The 20,919-nt window shown below is 31.3% G+C and overlaps 1 protein-coding gene across 2 annotated transcripts; it reads left to right on the plus strand.

The window, feature by feature from the left end:
* Positions 1-649: 649 nt before the first annotated feature.
* LOC128220282 (uncharacterized) lies at positions 650-20,689 on the plus strand. Of its 2 annotated transcripts, none has more exons than XM_052928620.1 (4): positions 650-782; positions 18,256-18,406; positions 18,783-18,923; positions 19,208-20,689. In XM_052928620.1, exons 2-4 carry the CDS (start codon positions 18,256-18,258, stop codon positions 19,363-19,365), a joined length of 450 nt encoding a protein of 149 aa, XP_052784580.1. In that variant the 5' UTR covers positions 650-782; the 3' UTR covers positions 19,366-20,689. The 2 variants fall into 2 exon arrangements, with proteins under 2 accessions (XP_052784580.1, XP_052784581.1); XM_052928621.1 differs by lacking the exon at positions 650-782 and adding an exon at positions 17,696-17,832.
* The last annotated feature ends 230 nt before the right edge of the window (positions 20,690-20,919 follow it).

Here is a 20,919-nt window from a genome sequence, read left to right on the forward strand (position 1 = left end):
TAACGGAACTTTATATTTGATATTTTGAAAGGAAAAGCAATGCACAATTCAAATTCAAATTAAACAACTGTGCCAAAAACGTAAACAATATAAACGCAATGTATATAAGCATAATTTGTTATTTCATCGATGCATGTTTGACATATATGCGGACATGCATTGCAAATTATTGATATTATATATAATAAAAAGAGGCAACCAAAAAACAAAATACAGACATAGCTATGAGAAACTGAGAGACCTTGCTATTTGCCGGAACAGAACATTTTGAATATGAATGGATCGATTAATGGCGAATGGATCTTTCTTAATCACTCGCTTGATTTTCAGAATGTTTGACACAATAGTTCAAATAGGAAAACGAATTTTAAAATATAAGTGCTTTTAACAATAGTCTGTATAGCATCAGTGACTAAAGCTGTTAAAATACGCTTTGACAAAATTTAAAATGACCGGAACTTCTATTCGTTTTCTTTAAAGAGATATTGAATTGTCTCTTTTAGCAAGAAGCACCTTGTTCATAAACATGTCATCAACCAATCATTGTTTAAATATAAAGACCTTGGGTTAACCTGTTCATATATACAATACTTTCTTATTTATAAAAACTAGTCATAATTGACGTGGCAAATTGCGCAAGCGCAGAAGTGGTATTCCACCTACCGAGTTAGTCGCAGTTCGTGTTTGTGTTAGAGACGGATTATTTAAACAGGATTTCGCTGATAATTTAATACCTGATCACGTGAAAAAAGCACTTCGTGACGTTGACCAATAAAACAACAGTAAGTGTAACATTTATGGGTTTTTTTTAGTTTCAGGATATTTTATTTGAGTTAGTTTATTTTACGTGGCTTTGATCTATCGCGGCTTTACATTCTTTCGATGACTTCATATTTGATGGGTTTCCAGTATTACGAAATATACTCAGATTAAAATAAATATTTATTAAATAATAAAACTTTAATAATAATTAGGCGAATTATAACTATTATTTTGTTGTATATATTTACTGTACTCTTTTAATATAGTAAATAATGATTGCCATACGTCGTACAAATTATACAATGTAAGCTTATCAAAGTAGTGTTGAGTTTAGTGATATAATTTAATTAAGCATATCAAGTTTTGAAATCATTTTTCATTAACAGCTTTTTTGTTTACTGAGTAAATTAAATTAAAGAACAAACAAGAAGGTTTAAAAAAAATAATATCAATATGTGTTGTAAACATATTATTTATAGTATAATGGAATAATGAAATATATGGGATTCTATTCAAAACTCTAATATTACTTAAAAGATCTAAAAATTGTAATCAATATCAGAAATTAAGATACATTGAGATAGACTCCTTAGTATGTTAACTTTTTATTTCATTAGTTCGATAAACTTGAACATACTCTGATTTCTAATATAATATGGTTTAATCAATTATTTTTCTTATGTTGTTATACACATGACAATTTATGATAAAGTGACATTCATCTTATAAATCATAAGAGTACTAAACTGTACAATAACATTTGACTCTATTCTATTTCGGCCATATAGGCCTGTTTCAGGTCAGCTAAGCTCTCTATTTTGGTTTTGGCAAATTGTGTGTTATATTTACATTCTTGGTAGTTATTGGACTTGAAATCTTAAAAACCTTCTTTATGATAATCCCGATAAACTGAATTGTATTCGGTAAAATCACGATTAAGTATGAAAATCGGCTCAATGGCATAAGCTTGTTACGCAGAAGAATTTTCTAGAAATCAGGGACTTGTATTTGGTGTACAAGCTAAATATGCTTATTTGAGTTTTGCCAGTTTTAATGAGTGTTTGAATTCGGTGATGCATAGTTGTAAAATTTCATTAGGCCTTTATAGTATGGCTTATAAATGAATATTGAAATTGAAAAGGTATGACAAACGTAAAAATATATCATGGATTATTTCATTCATAATGTATGCTAGTATTTAAACGCTTTTATGAAACGAACAGCTCTTTGTTTAAAATTATAAAATGACTATTTATATTCGTGACATTGCAAACTAAGTCAATCAAATATAAAGTGACACTCCTATTCAAAATCAATACATATACATGAATTACAAACATCAATTTTGAGTGATAAACCTTTTAATACTTACTAAATAGTACATGTATGGAAAATCTTAATTATTGATAGCAAGACTGTAACCGTGTTTTTAATAACAGAAAGCGCAAAAATAGTAAATGATTGGTGAATGCTAAAAGATTTACTGCGGTCTACCATAGTCTCATAAGTGGAAATGTTCTTTTCTTTCAAATTAAACTCGGTATCCTTCATAAGAACCATATTTTTCGACATTTATTCATCTTTTTGGAATATTAAACCAATATTCTTAATTGTTGTAAATCTTATTTGGGAATAAGAATGCATCTTTAAATACAGCAGCAATTATACCGTATAAAACCTAAAGAAACGTTAGTAAAAACGATAGTAATAATATTGTAGAAGATTATTATTCATATGGTAGATAAGTAGATAGTTTGTCACCGAGTATAAGTAAACAAGGCGAAACACGTTAACATTCATTTGAATTTTTCGAATCTTTCAATTCAAATATTTTTATATGTGGTTGTCTGTAGATCAAATCCGCCATAATCCATAATGACCCTTATTAGATGCAGGAATGATTGATTTTGCCGCCTGTTAGTAGATTGCCTCTGATACAGGTATACATATATAATTGTAGGGTGCAATTGTACGTCTGTGTGCCTGCTCCACAGATATACGGTGCCTAGGGAAGATATATACATGAATGAAAAAGAAACAGTATCTTGTACAACTATCAAAGTATCTAAAACATTTGAGATGATTTGATATGCAAAACATCTCATCCGTTTTCAATCTTAATTATCTGAACTAATAATAAGCCGTAAGTTAATATTCGGTAATACCTATATTTGGTAGATTTGTACTTACTGTATATATGTGTGTGTGTGTACAGGTATTTTTACTTACGGTTAATTTGTACGAGGCCTGGTATTTGATATACAACTTGATTGTTGGTGATTTGCAAGTTTTGATGAGTGTTTGAATTAGCGGATGAAAAGTTGTAAAATTTCATAAGGCCAATAAAATGTGGCTTTTATATGAATATTAAAACTAGGAATGTATCACATACGTGAAAAAGCACATCATGGCCTATTTCGTTCATTAAGTATACTAGTATTTAAACGCTTTTATGAAATGAGCAGCTCTCTGCTAAAAACGATAAAATTGATTAATCATCTTCGTGACAGTGCCCAAAAAGTCAATCAACTTTTAAAAGGAAGCAGTAATTAAACAGTTTTAAAAATGATATTGATAAAAAATGTTGAAGAAAAATTCTTTATATGGAAGATAATTACAGCGAATTAAGTTTTTCACCGATTTTAAGTAAACAAGGCGAAACACGTATACAATCAAAATTTTCAATTTCAATATTTCATGTTGTTGTGTGTAGATCCTTTCTGCCATAATCTTTAGTGATTGTAAGTTGTGGGGATGATAATAGGTATAGTAATATCACTTTAGAGTTTAATTATACGTCTATGTGTCTGTTCCACAGATATACGGTACCTAAGGAAGAAACAAACATTAATAGAAAAGAAACAATATCTTGAACAACTAGCAAAGTCTCTAAAAAAAGTAAAGATAATTTGATTTACAAACCATCCTATCCGTTTTCAAATTAAGCTATCTAAACAAATAAAGAGCCGTGAGTTTATATTCCGTAATACTTATATTTGGGTTGATTCGTACTTACCTTACTGTAGTGTATGTATAAATAGATATATAGGTATTTTACTTACGGTTCTTTTGTAGAAATATACTTAAGCGTTTACATAAGGTAAAACCCAATAATGAATTGAAGCCCAGTTCTACATGATTAGTTTAAATCGCTTTTAGTTTCGATATACAAACTCAATTTATTTTTGTACTTTTTCAAAAGCTAATGTTCTTCGGAATCCCAAACTTGCTGGCGTTCATTTTCGTAACAATATAACTTATCTCAAAAATGATTTGAAATGTATTCATAGGAATTTGTTTTTAGAATCAATAAATAACAAAGTATAACTAACACAAACTTTGAGTGATATCCCGTTAACTCCTTACTAATTAATGCATTTATAGAAAATTCTTATTATTGATAACAAAATTGTAACCATGTATATAATGGCTGAAAAAGCATAAATATTTATTGACTGGTGGGTCCTAAAAACGTACAGTGATCAACTATCGTCTCATTAGGTAGAAATATCATTTTTTTCTGAACCTTTCTTTCAATATAAACACGGCCATTGTTTTCGATATTTATTTATCCTTTTCGGTAAATAATTGTATATATTGTGGTATTTGGGAGTAAAAGTGAACTTTTAAGATTTATTATATTTATTATTATCCTGTATTGATTTAAGTTACCTTTAATATACCTATGTTTAGCTTTTTTCTGTTCTTGTTGTTATATATATCCATGAATAATATTTAATTTTAATATATTAAAACACTCTGTTGCATATATATATAGCCACAAAATGGCATTGTTTAAAAAGAATAACCTCAATATTTCATAATTATACCAATGTTTATTAAATAAAGTACAATAATTTATGAAATTTAAGTGCACTAAAGGTAAACAAATATCACTCATTCTAATCATTAACTTCTATTTAACATGTACTGTATAGCCCACTCATGTTAGATCACATGTATTGATTTTCACTAGGCTACGCATTGAATTAGAGTGTTAAATAAGAGATAAACCTTTACCCAGCCAGTAGGTTTAAACAACTGAGCATGAACATAGTTTTGGGTTAAGATAAAGCCCACCCCTCCTTTCGTAAACAAATTATTTTTAAAAGAAATAATAAACATATGCAATAAAAGTATATGTTAACCGAACGTTTTTTTCCACAAATATGATAGGCAAATCAATATACATCTAACTAGTTAAATATATATTTCATATTTGAATAACCGGAAAAAACACAACAATAATTTATTCCGACGAGTATTAATTTAGATACAAAATATTACTTTAAACAAAGGGAAACATCTTTAATTTGAAATTCAATTTAACGTTTGCACTGTAAAGAGCTAGTAAATATTCACATTAATAGGAGTAATTATTCAGTAAAACATGTTGACACAGTTGTATTGCAAAAGCGTTTTTGGAATGTCACCACTAGCAAAGTCACGTGACGTGTGCGCGACATTGTTTGAAATGGGGCACATTTAAAGCAGTTGCTTTTATTTAATGTAATAATGTTAAAAAATATATGATTTGAAATTATAACAGCGTATTTCTAGTATAGCTTCTTGTTTAAGCCTATTTAAATGTAATCGTTTCAATTTTGTCAGTATTGTTCACCTTGCTCGAGCCTACCCTACATGTAACTGTTTGAGGTAGATCGAATCCCTTCTTTAAGATGTCCTTATGCTAGTTTTTTCAACTTTAAGTTTGTTAAAGGTGCACAACTAATACCTAGTAATTTTATTGAAGAGAAACCACTCTTCCAATACAATTTATTGTTCATGATGACAGTTTTTATTTTGTTACTACTATTAAAACAGCTGTGTATATTGATGCTTATTCCCAGTAGCAGAATATCCTTTCGCTACACTATAAAAATAAATACAAATAGTTTACTAGTAGTTTATTTTTTCTGTTGTAGCCTTAACCAAGAATATATCACTAGTCATATTGATATAAAAATGTAACGTACATGTATATATCTGTTCGTCTTTGTGTGATATGCATGTACTTCTGTTTAAATGGTTGATATAGGGTATCAAGGTTCATTTTGGTCTATTTCAAACACATAGTTTGTATAGGAGGGATTTTCAATGACATTACTGAATTCCTGTATGTGAACCACGTGATACACATTAACTTGTGAGGTCGTACAAACAATAGTCATTTCTGAGAATGTTAAAAAATGTTAAATACTATATTGGCATATCTGTATCGAAATTACATCAATAAAATCCAATGATTTTGACTTTGTTGTATGGCATCCACATAATAAATTGTTGAAATCTTCACATAGTGCATATGTGTTTATTGTAAATTTAAGTCTTATTAAGGTTCATCCCAGTTGAAATTTTATTAAAATAAAGCAAAACAATGTCAACGCATACATATATGTGAGTACACTCAACTTCAATCGCTTTCTTTTAATTAAAAGTTATTGTTTTAAATGTGCAACATTATGCATATCAATTGTAAAATGTCGTTCGCAAAATCAAAACGATTATTAAAATAAAGCAAAACAATGTCAACGCATACATATATGTGAGTACACTCAACTTCAATCGCTTTCTTTTAATTAAAAGTTATTGTTTTAAATGTGCAACATTATGCATATCAATTGTAAAATGTCGTTCGCAAAATCAAAACGTTTTTTTTTAATTAACATTGACAACATACCTTGTGACATTCTAACAAACTTGTCTCGATGAACACATTTTTATCGAACATTTCGACTCTAAATCCATAATCAATCTATATCAGATCTGCGGAAACAAAGTAGTATAAAAAAATCCAACCTGTATCAGTTGCTAGGGTACGAGGTTATCAGTAAATCTAATTTTAGCATATTGGCTGACTAAATATCACTCCTGTTTGGAATATAATAAAATATAATAATAATACCTAGTAGTAAACAAATAGTGTTGAGGCGAAAGAACCGTCAGCTAAAACTGCAGAGTTAACCAGGTTATTGTTGGTCTATATATTGCACTGTCCGGTTTTATTACAATTGTTACTAATTATAACTACTGCGACATTTAAATTAATATCAATTGCATAGGAATGTATTGTCAGAGTATTGTTATCTGTGAGTATTGTATGTAGGAGTATTGTCATTTGAGATTATTGTTTGAGTGGACATCGTCATGAATGAGTTATGTTTGTATGAGTATTGTTTGTGTTAGTATTGTTCGTGTAAGTATTGTTAGGTGTGAGTATTGTTTGTGTGAGTATTGTGAGTATTATGTGTGTGTGTGTGTGTGTGTGTGTGCGTGCGTGTGTGTGTGTGTGTGTGTGTGTGTGTGTGTGTGTGTGTGTGTGTGTGTGTGTGTGTGTGTGTGTGAGTATAGTAGGTGTGAGCATTGTTAGGTGTGAGCATTGTTTGTGTGAGTATTGTTTGTGTGAGCATTGTAGGGTGTTAATATTGTTAGGCTCGAGAATTGTTAGATATGAATATTGTAAGGTGTGAGAATTGCTAGGTATGAGTATTGTTTGTGTAAGTATTGTTTTTGTGAGTATTGTTTGTGTGAGTATTGTAATGTGTGAATATTGTTAGGCGTGAGAATTGTGAGGTTTAAATATTGTTAGGTGTGGAAATTGTTAGGTATGAGTTTTTTTTGTGTAAGTATAGTTTTTGAGAGTATTGTTAGGTGTGAGTATTGTTTGTGTTAGTATTGTAAGGTGTGAATATTGTTTGTGTTAGTATAACAAGATGTGAGAAATGTTTGTGTGTGTATTGTTAGTTATGAATATTGTAAGGTGTGAGTAATGGTTGTGTTAGTATTGTAAGGTGTGAGTATGGTTTTTGTGAGTATTGTTAGGTGTCTGTTTTGTTTGTATGAGTTATATTAGGTGTGAGTATTGTTTGTTTGAGTATTGTTAGGTGTGAGTATTGTTAGGTGTGTGTACTTTTAGGTGTAAGTTAGGTTAGAATGAGTATTGTTAGGTGTGAATATTGTTTCATGTGAGTATTGTTTGTGTGAGTATTCTTTGTTTGAGTAGTGTTCGTGTGAGTATTGATATGTGTGAGTAGTGTTTGTGTGAGTATTGTTTTTGTGAGTACTGTCAGATGTGAGTAATGTTTGTTTGAGTATTGTTATGTGTTAGCATTGTTTGTGTGAGTATTGTTTGTTAGGTGTGAGAAGTGTTTGTGTGAGTATTGTTAGCGGTGAGTATTGTTTTGTTTGAGTATCGTCAAATGTGTGATAATTGTTTGAATGGGCATCGTCATGATTAAGTACTGTTTGTGTTAGTATTGTTTGTGTGAGTATTGTTTGTGTGGCTATCGTCAAATATGAGCATTGTTTGTGTGGCTATCGTCATATATGAGCATTGTTTGTGTGACTATCGCAATGTATGAGCATTGTGTGTGGGACTATTGTCTAGTATGAGTGTTGTTAGTGTGATTATCGTCATTTGTGATTTTGTTTGTAATGTTACTGTCAGGTTTGACTTTTTTTGTGATCGTTTCGTCATATGTTAGAATTGTTTGTGTACGCATCGCAATGTTTGAAAATAACTTTTGTGCGTAGCGTCATGTGTGAACATTGTTTGTCTGCGTAGTCATATGTGCAGTTGATGTGTGTGTATTTTTTGTTTAGCAACATGATATTGATGCTGTTAAAAGACAGACACTTAATATGTATTTGCTTTATATCTATTTAAATGAATACAATTTACAAAAGGTTATTTTCTTATATCCTTATCGTCCTTTATGTTGCACTCTATACATAACAGACACAGTATACATATTTTATCTTGCACACTACACATAACAGGCACATTATACCTATATTATTCTACACACTACACATAGCAGACATAGTATACATATGTGATCCTATTCACTACACATAACAGACGTAGAACACATATGGTATCCTATAAAACTACACATAACATAAATAGTAGACATATGGTATCCTGTGCAATACACATAACAGATATAGTACACATATGGTATCCTGTAAACTACACATAACAGAAATAGTACACACATGGTATCATGTGCACTACACATAGCATACAAAGTAGGCATATGGTATTCGATAGCTACAGATAAGCATCGTTGGAAGGAATTCGTTTATCAGTGAAGAAAAACGATTTCTAATTGATTTCAATTTGTTTTAGTAATGTATGGTATTTTAATGTGTAAAAGGCCTTCAACAATTCACACACACTCACAGATATCATTCAACAATAGGATAGTATAGGGACAACCCTATTTAACATCTCTAAAGTCATGATTAAAGGTACAAGGGACCATACCAATATCTTTAACCAACGAGGCATCAAACGCAAGAAAGAATGTAGACATCAGAATAATTTAGCACATTGCAAAAATAGTAAAATATTGTTATCAAAACATAACGGTACAAAATTGGAACGTGGAATGCCTATTTATCAAAACAGAGGCACAAAAGCATGCGTTCAGAATATAATAAGTTTTGTTGCCCAAATATTTCACAACTATTTCTTTGGAAATAATGGTCGTTTCGCCCGTAAAATAGTATGTCTTTGATTGAAATATTCTTAAGTTCCTACAAGAAACAAGGAAATGCTTTTTTAAAGTAGTCCCAAAATTCTGATAAACTTCTTTTTGTTTTTCTTCAGGAGTTTTTATTCACTTTCATGGTTATTGATAAAAACAATGATTTTGTGTGTCCCAATTTCACATTGTACCGCTCTTTTAAATAAGATTTTGAACAAATTGTAAAACAAACCTCATATAGGCACGGAACTGCCTCGCAAAGGTCCGAAAGTATAAGTGTGTAGGCGGAAAGGGGGGGGGGCATGTTCAATTCCTGGAATGACGGCATTTTTTCTGATTCAGACGTACTAAACACTTTTAAAAGTGCAGCTGTGTACTTTTTGTTTGTTTGGTAAAAGGTCCACAAGTTTGCTTAAAATAGTGTAGACATCAATGTGGAAAATGTACAGATTCAACTTCAGTTTATTTCTGTTTGCATAACAAACACGATACTCAAGAAGCATGCTATACTTGCAAACGGTATATGGTGTGGATGTTAATAATTAGTTTTTAAACATTATTATTCTTTTTATTTATGCTACTAAATGGACAAGGTCAAAAGTCTTAAATAACAAACGAGTTTTTTTTCTCTTTATGACATTAAGATTTTTTAAGGTAAACGTTTGCTAAACGGTATTTCGTTTTAGTTTAAATATATCCAGAAAGTAAATTTTAGTGTTTTAAAACAATAGCACAATTATGTAGAAGCCATATTTTTGTTTTTGTATTGTTTAAAGTAATATTAGATTACATTTTAATATTTAACAAAATATCCAAATACGACTTGAATCATTTCAACAATACCATGCCACGTATTTGGTATGCAATTTGTTTTGGATCTTGGCCAATGTTCTTTCATTATAAGTTAAAAAGAACACAAAGACTGCGTTGGTCTAGACATGGTTTTTCACTGAAATTAACATTTTTTGTTATTTACTCTGGATAAGGCAGTCAAGTTTAGGTATCGCAAATCTACTAGTAAAGGTCTTGTGATTATAAGCCGAGAGATTAAAGTTATTGCGCATATAACAAGGCAGCTTTCAACAGTGACATCAGCATGGGAATTCCATACATTGAAATGTGACATGTATTACTTGCTTGTCATTGTTACTTCGTGACGTAAACTAACTCCAATTGTTGTACATGAGAGAAACGAATTTGATTTTTCAAAAGCTTAAAAATGTTAAATAATCTCGAAGAACTCAGGGAGAGCTACTTTGGTGGGCCACTGTACGTTTCTCGTCCATCGTCAACATTTATTTTCAACGACATCTACTAAACTACTCGGTCAATTCAACTAATTTAAACAGAAACTTAGTTGGTCCCCTTCAAAATTTATGCAAAAAAGGTTCCATGCAGAACTCTGGATACTATGGCAGCCCAGATAAAAATTTAGTTCTCAGAAACCACTGGCTTCAGTACAAAATAATTTCAGTGAAATTTTACTTTACGGCTTTCCATCCTTCCAGCAATTTCATTCTAGTCATGTCGGTCAGTAAAAAACATTGATACCAGGAGGTGTGGCTTAATATTACTATATGGCATTATGGTAAAGTTTCTCCTCAAAAATCATTGGCCCGAGTTTAAAATAAAGTATCTTAAAAGTTTCTTGAGTGACCTTTTACCAAATATTCGAAGCTATATTGGTTTGCAAAACACATGCCCGCCATGGGTTGAGACTACTCTTCACTTCACGTCTTTATGAAAAACTTTGAAGATCATGTGCATTGTGTTATCCTTCACAAACTTCCTTCAAATGAGACTAGTATTAAAGAAACTTCCGGAGGAAAGGTTATCTGCTATGTAGACTCAAATAAGATAATAATTAAAAAGAGCTAGGTAAGTGAAATCTAGTACAGCCTAGAAGTTCTGCAATCAATAAGTTTCAGATATACTTCTGATGTCATTGTTAGTCATGTCCTGGGCGTAATCTGGTTCACATAGACATAAGTATATTTGATATGAAACAAAAATGTTTCTCGAAATTGCATTGCCATGAACTGAGATATTTCATATCAAGAAATGACTAGCGTCACTCGACGAACTTTGCTAAGCAACACCATTTCACCTTAGCAACACACAAACTACTATGGTAACACTCATTTTTCTTAATTACTTTATAGCACCAATTTTCGCCTTTCTCTTAATATTTGGATCGTGAAAACCATAGAATTACCAACAACTTTCTTATCAACCGTTGTCCTTTTTATCATCCAATAACTTCATCAGCAACCACATTATGTCTAAGCAAACAATATATTTCCTGGTAACGAATAGTTTCCTTGGCAAAAGCTTTCTTCCCTAGTTTCTCCAGGAGCTACGGAAAGTGAAATATAGTGGCACTTCAGTCAATTGACTGTTTAAATTATTTCTAATTTAGTTGTAATACGAGCTCCTCTTACCATAAGTGGTCACTGTTGCATTGACATGATGAGTACATTCATCATTTGGTTGGGCTTTCAATGCACACTCGATGTAATACAATGTTCTGTCATTTGTGGGTGTTCGTAAGAAAGAATGTGTTAAAATAAAGGTCAAATGATTTTTTAATAAAACTTTAAACAGCTCGCATCGTAACCTTAGCGTTTCAGTAAAAGTGTACTATAAAGTAACATGATGGCATTCGTGCTGTAACATTTTCAAACTCACATTGTGAAACTTATGTTATTCTTGAAGGCTTGGTTGTTTTACTACTGATGCATTTGTTTATAGCTATGAACTTTTGTCATTTTGAACATTGTCCTGTTTGCTCACGAACAGACAAAGACATTAAATGACATTAAATATCTTTGTTTGAATATTTGCTTAATTTTTAGATCTAACACGGTAACACATATCGGTAATTTCATATTTATTTTACAATTAATTTCGCATTAAAATCAGGACAAAATAGTATTATAGAGGTTGACTTGAAAATAGTTTTTTTTATGAAATACCGTATATATAGGAAACTCAAAGTCAAAGACCGAGTGTGTGTGTGCGTGTGTGTGTGTGTGTGCGTGCGTGCGTGCGTGCGCGCGCGCGCGCGCGTGTGTGTGTGTGTGTGTGTGTGTGTGTGTGTGAAAATGGAATAACAAGAATATCGCATCAATCATAGCAAACATTCATATTTGTCAAGAACAGTTACTGCAAACAACATATTTTCCCAACTAATATACACGGTTTTAAACGTATATTCTATGTCACATTCATTAATATTATATTATCTTAGTCTTTGTAACATTCATTGTAGTATTTTTTCCCAACGTCTTGCCAATACAATTATAGTTTATATAAATAAAAGTAATTAACAGTGAATAACAGATTTGTTTATTATTGGCAAATATTATTCTTAACAAGTTAACTTGTAATACAAATTTATTTTCAATTGATGACGTATGTATTAAAATGGTGAAACTGACGATATGTTTGAACACAACAAATAATAAACACATGTGCCATTGTCAATATAAAATAACACAACTAGTGTCAATATACACGAAACATGTTTGTTGTTCACATTTAAAGTGACAATTAAGATTAGTGTAATCCAATTTGCTGTCGTCTTTGGTAAAATATAGCTCATCTAACCACCTGAAAATACAAAGCGTTTTTTAGAAATTAGATTAATTACACTGAAATTGTGATGACTTTTAAACTAATTCTAAAAACATACCGTTTATCATAAAAACGACCGATAACTACTGACAACAAGTAAGAATCGTAACATCAAAAAATACAGCGAAGATAGAAATACATTACCTGAATTAGAACAGAATTTTGTCTCTAGGGCAGTGGCAGTCTTTCGTCAGTTGCATCAGTTGAACATCACCCTTATCATCACTTGCAGCTTTGGTACAATCATTGTTCAGATTGAATTCACCTCCGTCTTCTATATCGTGACCGTTGTTTATATTCCTGCCCGCATGATCACGTCCAACGTAGGTACCTTCCTTTTGAACAAGGATTTCAACTCCGTCTACTATGTCGTGAACTTTGTTTATTTCCCTGTCGGTAGGGTCATGTGCAACGTAGGTACACTCCTCGTGAAGATGGATTTCAACTCCGTCTACTATGTCGTGAACGTTGTGTATTATTCTGCCCGAACGATTCTCTTGCGTGGTGTACCGTCTACATTTACAAATTCTGTAAATGATATACAGCATGGTTGCTGGTTCATCTACGATCTCGACGGGGACTTCCAATTTACCGTAGCAGCACCCTTTGTTGACTTCATGTTCCTCCGTCGACATGAAACGAGCTTCCTTAAGACGGTTGTTCCAGTGGTTAAGTGGGTTAAGTTCACTATTATCTAAAGACATTATGGTATTTTTTAATGTTACTTTATGCTCAATACTGCTATAGATATCCCGATGATATTTATTGTGTAAAATAAAGTAGTTAAGCGTGAGAGTGCCAAACAAGCAACACTTACTAGAGGTGAAGCAGTTGCCTTTATATAGGGATTCTTGGGAAATTTCCTGTATAAAAATATCATATAATCTGCGTCAACAAAAGAGAGGGCTGTTAATTTTAACTTTAAAAATAACTTTTATTCAAATGATCCCACTAAAAATAGAATTTCTATTTTATTTTTTTAACGTTACGCCCATTTTCACCATATAAGCCAACAATTACTAGTTTTGGAAATGACCAACTTGGTTTTCCAACTGATATATTCGCCTATTCTGAGGTCAGGAACGTGTCATTAATGACATATGATCTAAACTATCTTTCTGCTTAAATCGATCGTATTTTTATTTATCTATTATTAAAGTCCATGTCATTCTATGCGGGCGAATAGGTCGCTAAGATACTAAATATGTAATTCAAACCTACATTAACTGCATGGAAAAAACAAAAACATTTAATACAAATTCTGCATTTATTATATTTTTGAACTTTACTTATTAGGATAATGATAACGATATAAGTTAAATCTCTTCTCTTCTAGATCTGTTCAACTCGAAGGTGTACAAGTGTTAAGTTTGTAGACCTAGCCGCGGTGTATACGCTGTCGGTGCGGTGTAATCAATATCCGCACACTGTAAAATTACAGCAAATAATTGTGTACACTTCATTAAACTAATAAGCCGAATATTTACAATACAAATAAATTATTTTAACACAGAGAAATAAAACAAAAAACAACATTTTGCTAATAAGGTCCACATAGACGTTCAATTTGTACGCAGTAATTAATAAACGTGAACATTATTTTGCGAGAATATGAGAAGTACATATCATTATTCTATTACATTATATTCCTTACTTGAATCGGTATATAAATCTAAAATTAAATCAAATTTAAACAAAAGTATGCTAACAAGACAGTCTTTCGAGCCTTTCAACGATTTATTACCTATTTGTTTTATGTATACGTAAGTGTTTTGGCATGTATAAATTAATTTATAATACGAAAACCTTTCTGTTTGACACAAGTATATATCTCAAACATTTTGTCATTTCAAAGCACATCGACAAGTTGCTGGTATTTTCCTTGTTTGTAATGTTTCCTGTTACTTGAATAAACGTCTGGGTGAATGTTGTCTACTACGTTTAATGTTGTTTCAATTATGTCGAGGCTGCCGTCTTAACCATTTGTAAAAAAAAATCCGAACTCAAATATGCCGCGCTGTAATCTGCGATAACGAAAAATCTCTGTTTCCTTCGACAATTCTGTTGTTTTTGTTTCGGTCAAGTGCCTTGTATGATTAGAACTGTTTAATATTTTCAAATATGTTTTATAAAGCCCCATTATTCATTTAATGGGTTCTTATAATTTGGCCAGTTGCCTTCTATGTTTAGAACTGTTTTATATTTCTAAATATGTTTTATAAACTCCCAAATTTCTTTTAGTGTGTTTCTTATATAATAATTAGCCAGGCCACTTTAAAAACTTCGGATACTATAGTTATTATTGACAAATGAACAATAAACACATTTTATGGTATAACTATTACGTCCGAAATCACGACGTGAAAACGTAAAATGCCGTCTGAATGTAGGTTATCATAAAAAATGACATTGACATATGATACATAATAAAAATGAAAAACGTCTTGTTATAAGGTCGCACCATTTCTTTAAGATTTACTTTCTAATACAATCAGTTCAAATTCTCATTGCGCTTGGTTCGTACGGCCGTAAATAATTATTGTCCCTTGGTTAACAACAAATAAATCTTGACTTAACAATCCTTGATAAACACATCTAGTGTTGATATAGTATATATGCACTGTGTTGTTTGTTGAGCTTTGTGCTGTTGTTCCATGTTTCTTGTTTGTGATTTTGTGTTCCATGTCTTAAGCGTTTACCCTGTACCTTTAAATAGAGTTTATGTTTAAACTTTTGGCTACTAAGCTTGTTTCTGTAGTTTTTCATATAAATATTAAAAGAAAAATATTTGCTATTATCATCCATAGCCAGGGGTCGTATTCATTTGAGTCTCCCATTTTTTATAACGTTTGAAAGTTTAGTTATAAGGGAAAGAATGTTTTCATAGCATAATTTATGAATTGTTTCTTGAAAAAATACCGTTGGACGTTATAATAGTAGTCGGCATTTGATTGTTATTGCAAAAGAGACAACCCTTTTCTTCAAAAGACCTTGTCCACATTAAGGTGTTCTATTTTAAATCAACAATCAAGATTGTGACAAAAAGCTTTGGTTACCATTGCCTTACCCGTTTGCTAGTAAAAACTTCTGGTTTATAATGAAAACTACATGATGAAATGTTCTGGTTTGTAACATTTGAATCATGCTTTAAATTCATCACCAAGCATGTTTCCTTATACTTGATGTAAATAGATTATACATATATAATTAGAAACTGTTATTATTAGGTTTCGAATAGATGTGTTTATTGTAACATGTATATCTATTTTTTTATTTATATTTTATTATTTATTTCTTCTCTACTAACACTGATGCCGGTATTGTTTTTAACTGAATACAACGTTTATAGGTTCATTAGGCAATCGTTTCTTTGCAAACTGGATATTTCGCTGATGTGACCTTCTATTTCGTCTTATTGTTGTAGCCAGAATGTTCACTTGTCTGTGGTTTAGCTTGTAGCAGTATTTGAGATGAAAATACACAAAATTTCTTCTAATTAATCTGTATATTTACACAAAATAACACCTCCGATCACTATGATATTCAGTATTTTGTTTGTCCTGATCAACAATCTTATTGGCAAGACATTTGGAAAGAATGTTATTATCACCATTTGACATATTTCGAATTTCATAGAAACATACTCGTAAATTGATAAAAATGGCACGCCCGACGGAAAAAATGAAGAGCAAATACTAATATGGGTTTGTCATACAAATATTAATGCAAAGACGCTTGATCGTAAATTAAATTTAAGATAACTTGAAAGACAATTTCTAGTTGGATTTTTCAGGTTGTTTTTGTCTCTATTTGGCCAAAAAGATTATCGTTTCAGGCGTTTGCACGTGCATACTAGTCAGGAGTGTTCTTTATGCAACTTTTGTAGTTGCCTTTCACTATACATTGCAAGAGCTCAGAAAACGGGTTAATACTGTTGTGGTTCCATGTTGAAGTAGTTTGTTATTCGAAAGCCGTACTAATAAAAGTATTCTAACAGCAATCTATCACACGCCAAACTTGGACTAACTTATTGACGTTTGTTGGAATAAGATGTTAATAAATTGCCAGCTATTGCAAGCATCTTTATTATTTTTACAGATAGTAATCAAATTATGTTTGCTTGGATTCAAGAGAGGAGCCATTTTTCAGCATATTATATCTTTTTTTAGGTCATATCAATTTTTGTTATCGCGTTGAGAGTAGTTTCTTAATTTTTGAAGCTGAACATGATATACCATTTTCTAGTACGTAATGGTTTTTGAAAGATATATTTTTTCCGGATTCCCAGCTGATGCAATGGGCAAATCATATTTCTTACGCACGTACACTGAGTAATTTTCTGTATATTTACCAATGATCTTATTTATGTCGAATGTCAGTTAATCGAAACCCAATCCTTGCTGTTTTGTTCCTTATGTATAACTTGTAAGTGGGATAGTTGCCGAAATAGTTAAATGACTTATATTAGGCAAGACTGATCAACCAATATTGATAGTGAGTCAGCGTCCGAAACAGCAAGCGTCTCATGTACACTGGAAAACCATATGGGAATTACCTATCTCAACATAATCCTTCATGGTAAAAATGACACATCATTGCAGGGCAATACTGGCGTGGTTTCCTTCTTTGGAAATCACCTTCGAAACACCCTTAGCAATGGGATTTCCAAAACGCAGTTTTAGACATTCCATGTTGTAATGTAATATGGTAAAACCTCAATTTAGATATATATATATAGATACGACGAATCGAGGTTAATGTGCCACGGCAAATACCCTTGGAAATTACCGATCAACCACACGGTTGGGTAATGCTTCTTAAAGAATATTTATAAAAATATTACGATCTTAAACATGGCTAGTGTCATTTGCTGAAATTACTCGATATTGAAAAGGAGGTCGAGAAAGAAATTTATATTTCGGATTTAGTTGGGGTACAGAGCGTATGTAGTAATTATACTCTATGAAATATCATTATTTGATGTTTGACAATGTCGATTAAATGGAAGAAAACGTTTAAACTAGGTTACAATCTGTTGAGACATGACGATTGTTGAGCTGGAACCAAGCCAATTATCAAATATTTCGACTATAGAGTAATCAAATAATGTGTATCATTATATTATATGGTTTTTATGTCCTGTGTATATTGTCACTTTATATGTTATATATAAAGGTTAGACATGCGCACATTAACATTCCTTTTGTTTTGAACATGTGCATTTCTCCACTTGCGGCTGAAAAGTAAAACACGATCTTGTGATTCCGACGACAGCGAGTAAACCAACGCTAAAATAGTAATTAGCAAAATTTAACGTACAAAACAAACTGTATTGTATTTTTGACACAACTAACTTTTATTTTAGATGACGCTTTCAACAGAGGGTACTTGCGTTGACCATAGATATCGCCGAAGGATGGCAAAACGTCTTAAAACAAATGAAGAAAAGAAAATACACGAACCTGGAGGAGAACGAAACGTTCTGGGAGTCAGCGATGCTAATAGGGTCCCATTCAGTAAGTAAGATATACGTATTAAATAGTTAATAATATAACCAAAAAGAAACATCAACAGCAACGAGTACGTCTCAATATAAATTATAGTTCTATCCGAAATGAAAGCGGGAGGGGGGGGGGGGTCGGAAGCAGTAAATGTTGTTGACAAAATACAACTTATGTTTATCTGCTGCTGTCTGATTGTCTGATACTAATATTCTACAATTGTTTTGCTTATTTGTAGTATCTTTGGTATGTTTTATAAGATAGTTCAGGCTTTATATTAAAACTGTTATTATAAACAGTTCAACATAAATTGCATACACTAATTGTTAATACCTACATAAATTTTGTTAGACAATTTGGAATGTAAACCTACTTTGTTCATGTTTTTCAGGTGAACAAAATAAATCACACATAGATGCCCCTCGTGATTCATCCGCAAGCCAGCCTTTAGATATAGTAAAGGCCCTCATCATGGCTGCTGACAATGACATGCCTGAATTGAATCGCGAATTTTTCACCAGAACTCCGTCTGGTAATAAATTATATTTCTAAAATGTAAGCTTATAAATGTATTGACACAATGCAATAATGTATTAATGCTTAATGACAACATCTGGGTATCTTACATGTAGATAGCTTACATAAGAAGTTTGGATATGTTAAACTCTTATACAAAAACAAAACACAGGTTGTCATAATTAATTATTAAGCAAATTATTACTTATATACAAGGTAATTATAACTATAGAGGCCAGCTCGGTGGTAAAATGAAATCATCTATTAAACGTAGCTGATATTATTTGTTCACACTTACAGCCAACAATGATGCCGAAGCTTTTGAGCCGATCTTTGAGGAATCAGAACTACCTCCTAGACCAGTAAAACACAAGAAAAAGAAATTTAGTTTTGATGGGAAATCATCAAAACACCCCTCATCAGACAATAAAAACGCAGAAACATATACGGAGAAATAAAATAATTAGAAATATTGGGTGAAAGCAACAGTCTGATAGCAGATTCTGCACACGATCTCCTCCAGACAAAGGAATTTGCGTGTTAGAACTTATAAGTAGTTTGACAAAGTGCTCCTAAACATAATATGGCTGTGATGTTTTTGGATCGTTTGTACTCTAAATTTTGCAATGTTGTTGAGGCGATGTGAGCTTACTTTCTCATTATGAAATTAACAAATATTATTTCAAACAAAATATATTTATACATTTATTACAATAAATATAATCATTTCACTTTTAAAGACAATTAGTTTGTGGTTTTGTTACCAGACATTGCAAGGGAAGTAACTTCAATTCGTCGAGCTAGCGCATGTTTTATTCAATAACTTTAATTACCTTAACAATATTTATTTGAATATAACGAAATAATCCTTATGCATTGCTGTATATTATCTTTTTTTATAAATACATAACACAATATTAGTTATGAAGTTGATAGTCAAATATATCTCGACCAGATTAGTCATTTTAATAAAGGTATAAGAATAAAATGCCCACTTTGTTTGTTATTGAACTACTTTGACGTTACCATCGGGTTGTACAGATCTTGAAGATGTTATATTCTTGCTATATTGCTTAATGTATTTTGATTCGCATACATTTTACCATCTATTTCATTATTTTTAAAGTACAAAATGTTTCGTTGATTTTGCCATTGCATGAAATATAGAATGAAGCTTGTTGTCAAAGGGGCACAACTACAACAGAAAATATTTTTTCTTTAAGACTTAAATAATAAGGCATTTAATCAAGGCGCAAATATTAAACGAAATAGGGTTTTCATAACTAAATTGATTACATAGTATGTATATTTAAAGAATTTAAAGTTCTGCTTAAAATTGAAGTAATTTATTTGCATTGATTATAAGAATTATCTTTAACAAATAGATGCAAATGCTTATATTCTAAAATACAATAAAAAAAAAACAAATATAATTTACAACACTACAATATGTTTCATTTCGTTGAACTCAGTCACTGAAAATTACAATTCTCCTTCCAATTGGAGTACTTTAAACTATTTTGATGATAACTGTTGTTCTTAAACACTTTATGCAACATACCGTTGCTTTTATATAACAATATACTACTAAAAAATAAAAAAGTTTTATTTTGCAGAACTTGATAACATTCTGTTATGCTTGAAACATGTCTAGTATCTTTTTATAAGGTTAATTAAAAACATTATGTTTTATATTTTGGACGACTGCATACCATGGTTTTGTTTTAGCGATTAACAAATCCATATCATGTAAAATTACTTTGTGCTTGATGGAAAATAAACTTTGACAATGGGATTTTATGTCAATTTACTTTCACTATCTTTTGCGATCCCTAAGGAATGTTTTGCATTGAAACGGGTAACACATTAGGTTTTATCTTAAAATAAACTGTATACACAAGGTGTTTTAACATTGTTTCTTCGGCGGAATTTAAATACTGTAAAGAAAACAAAATGCCGTTTTCGCCTTTAAAATGGACTTTATTGATTTTGTTTGCATTCAATATTGCATA

This window comes from Mya arenaria, chromosome 15, assembly GCF_026914265.1.
Source record: "Mya arenaria isolate MELC-2E11 chromosome 15, ASM2691426v1".
Classification (NCBI taxonomy): Eukaryota; Metazoa; Mollusca; class Bivalvia; order Myida; family Myidae; genus Mya; species Mya arenaria.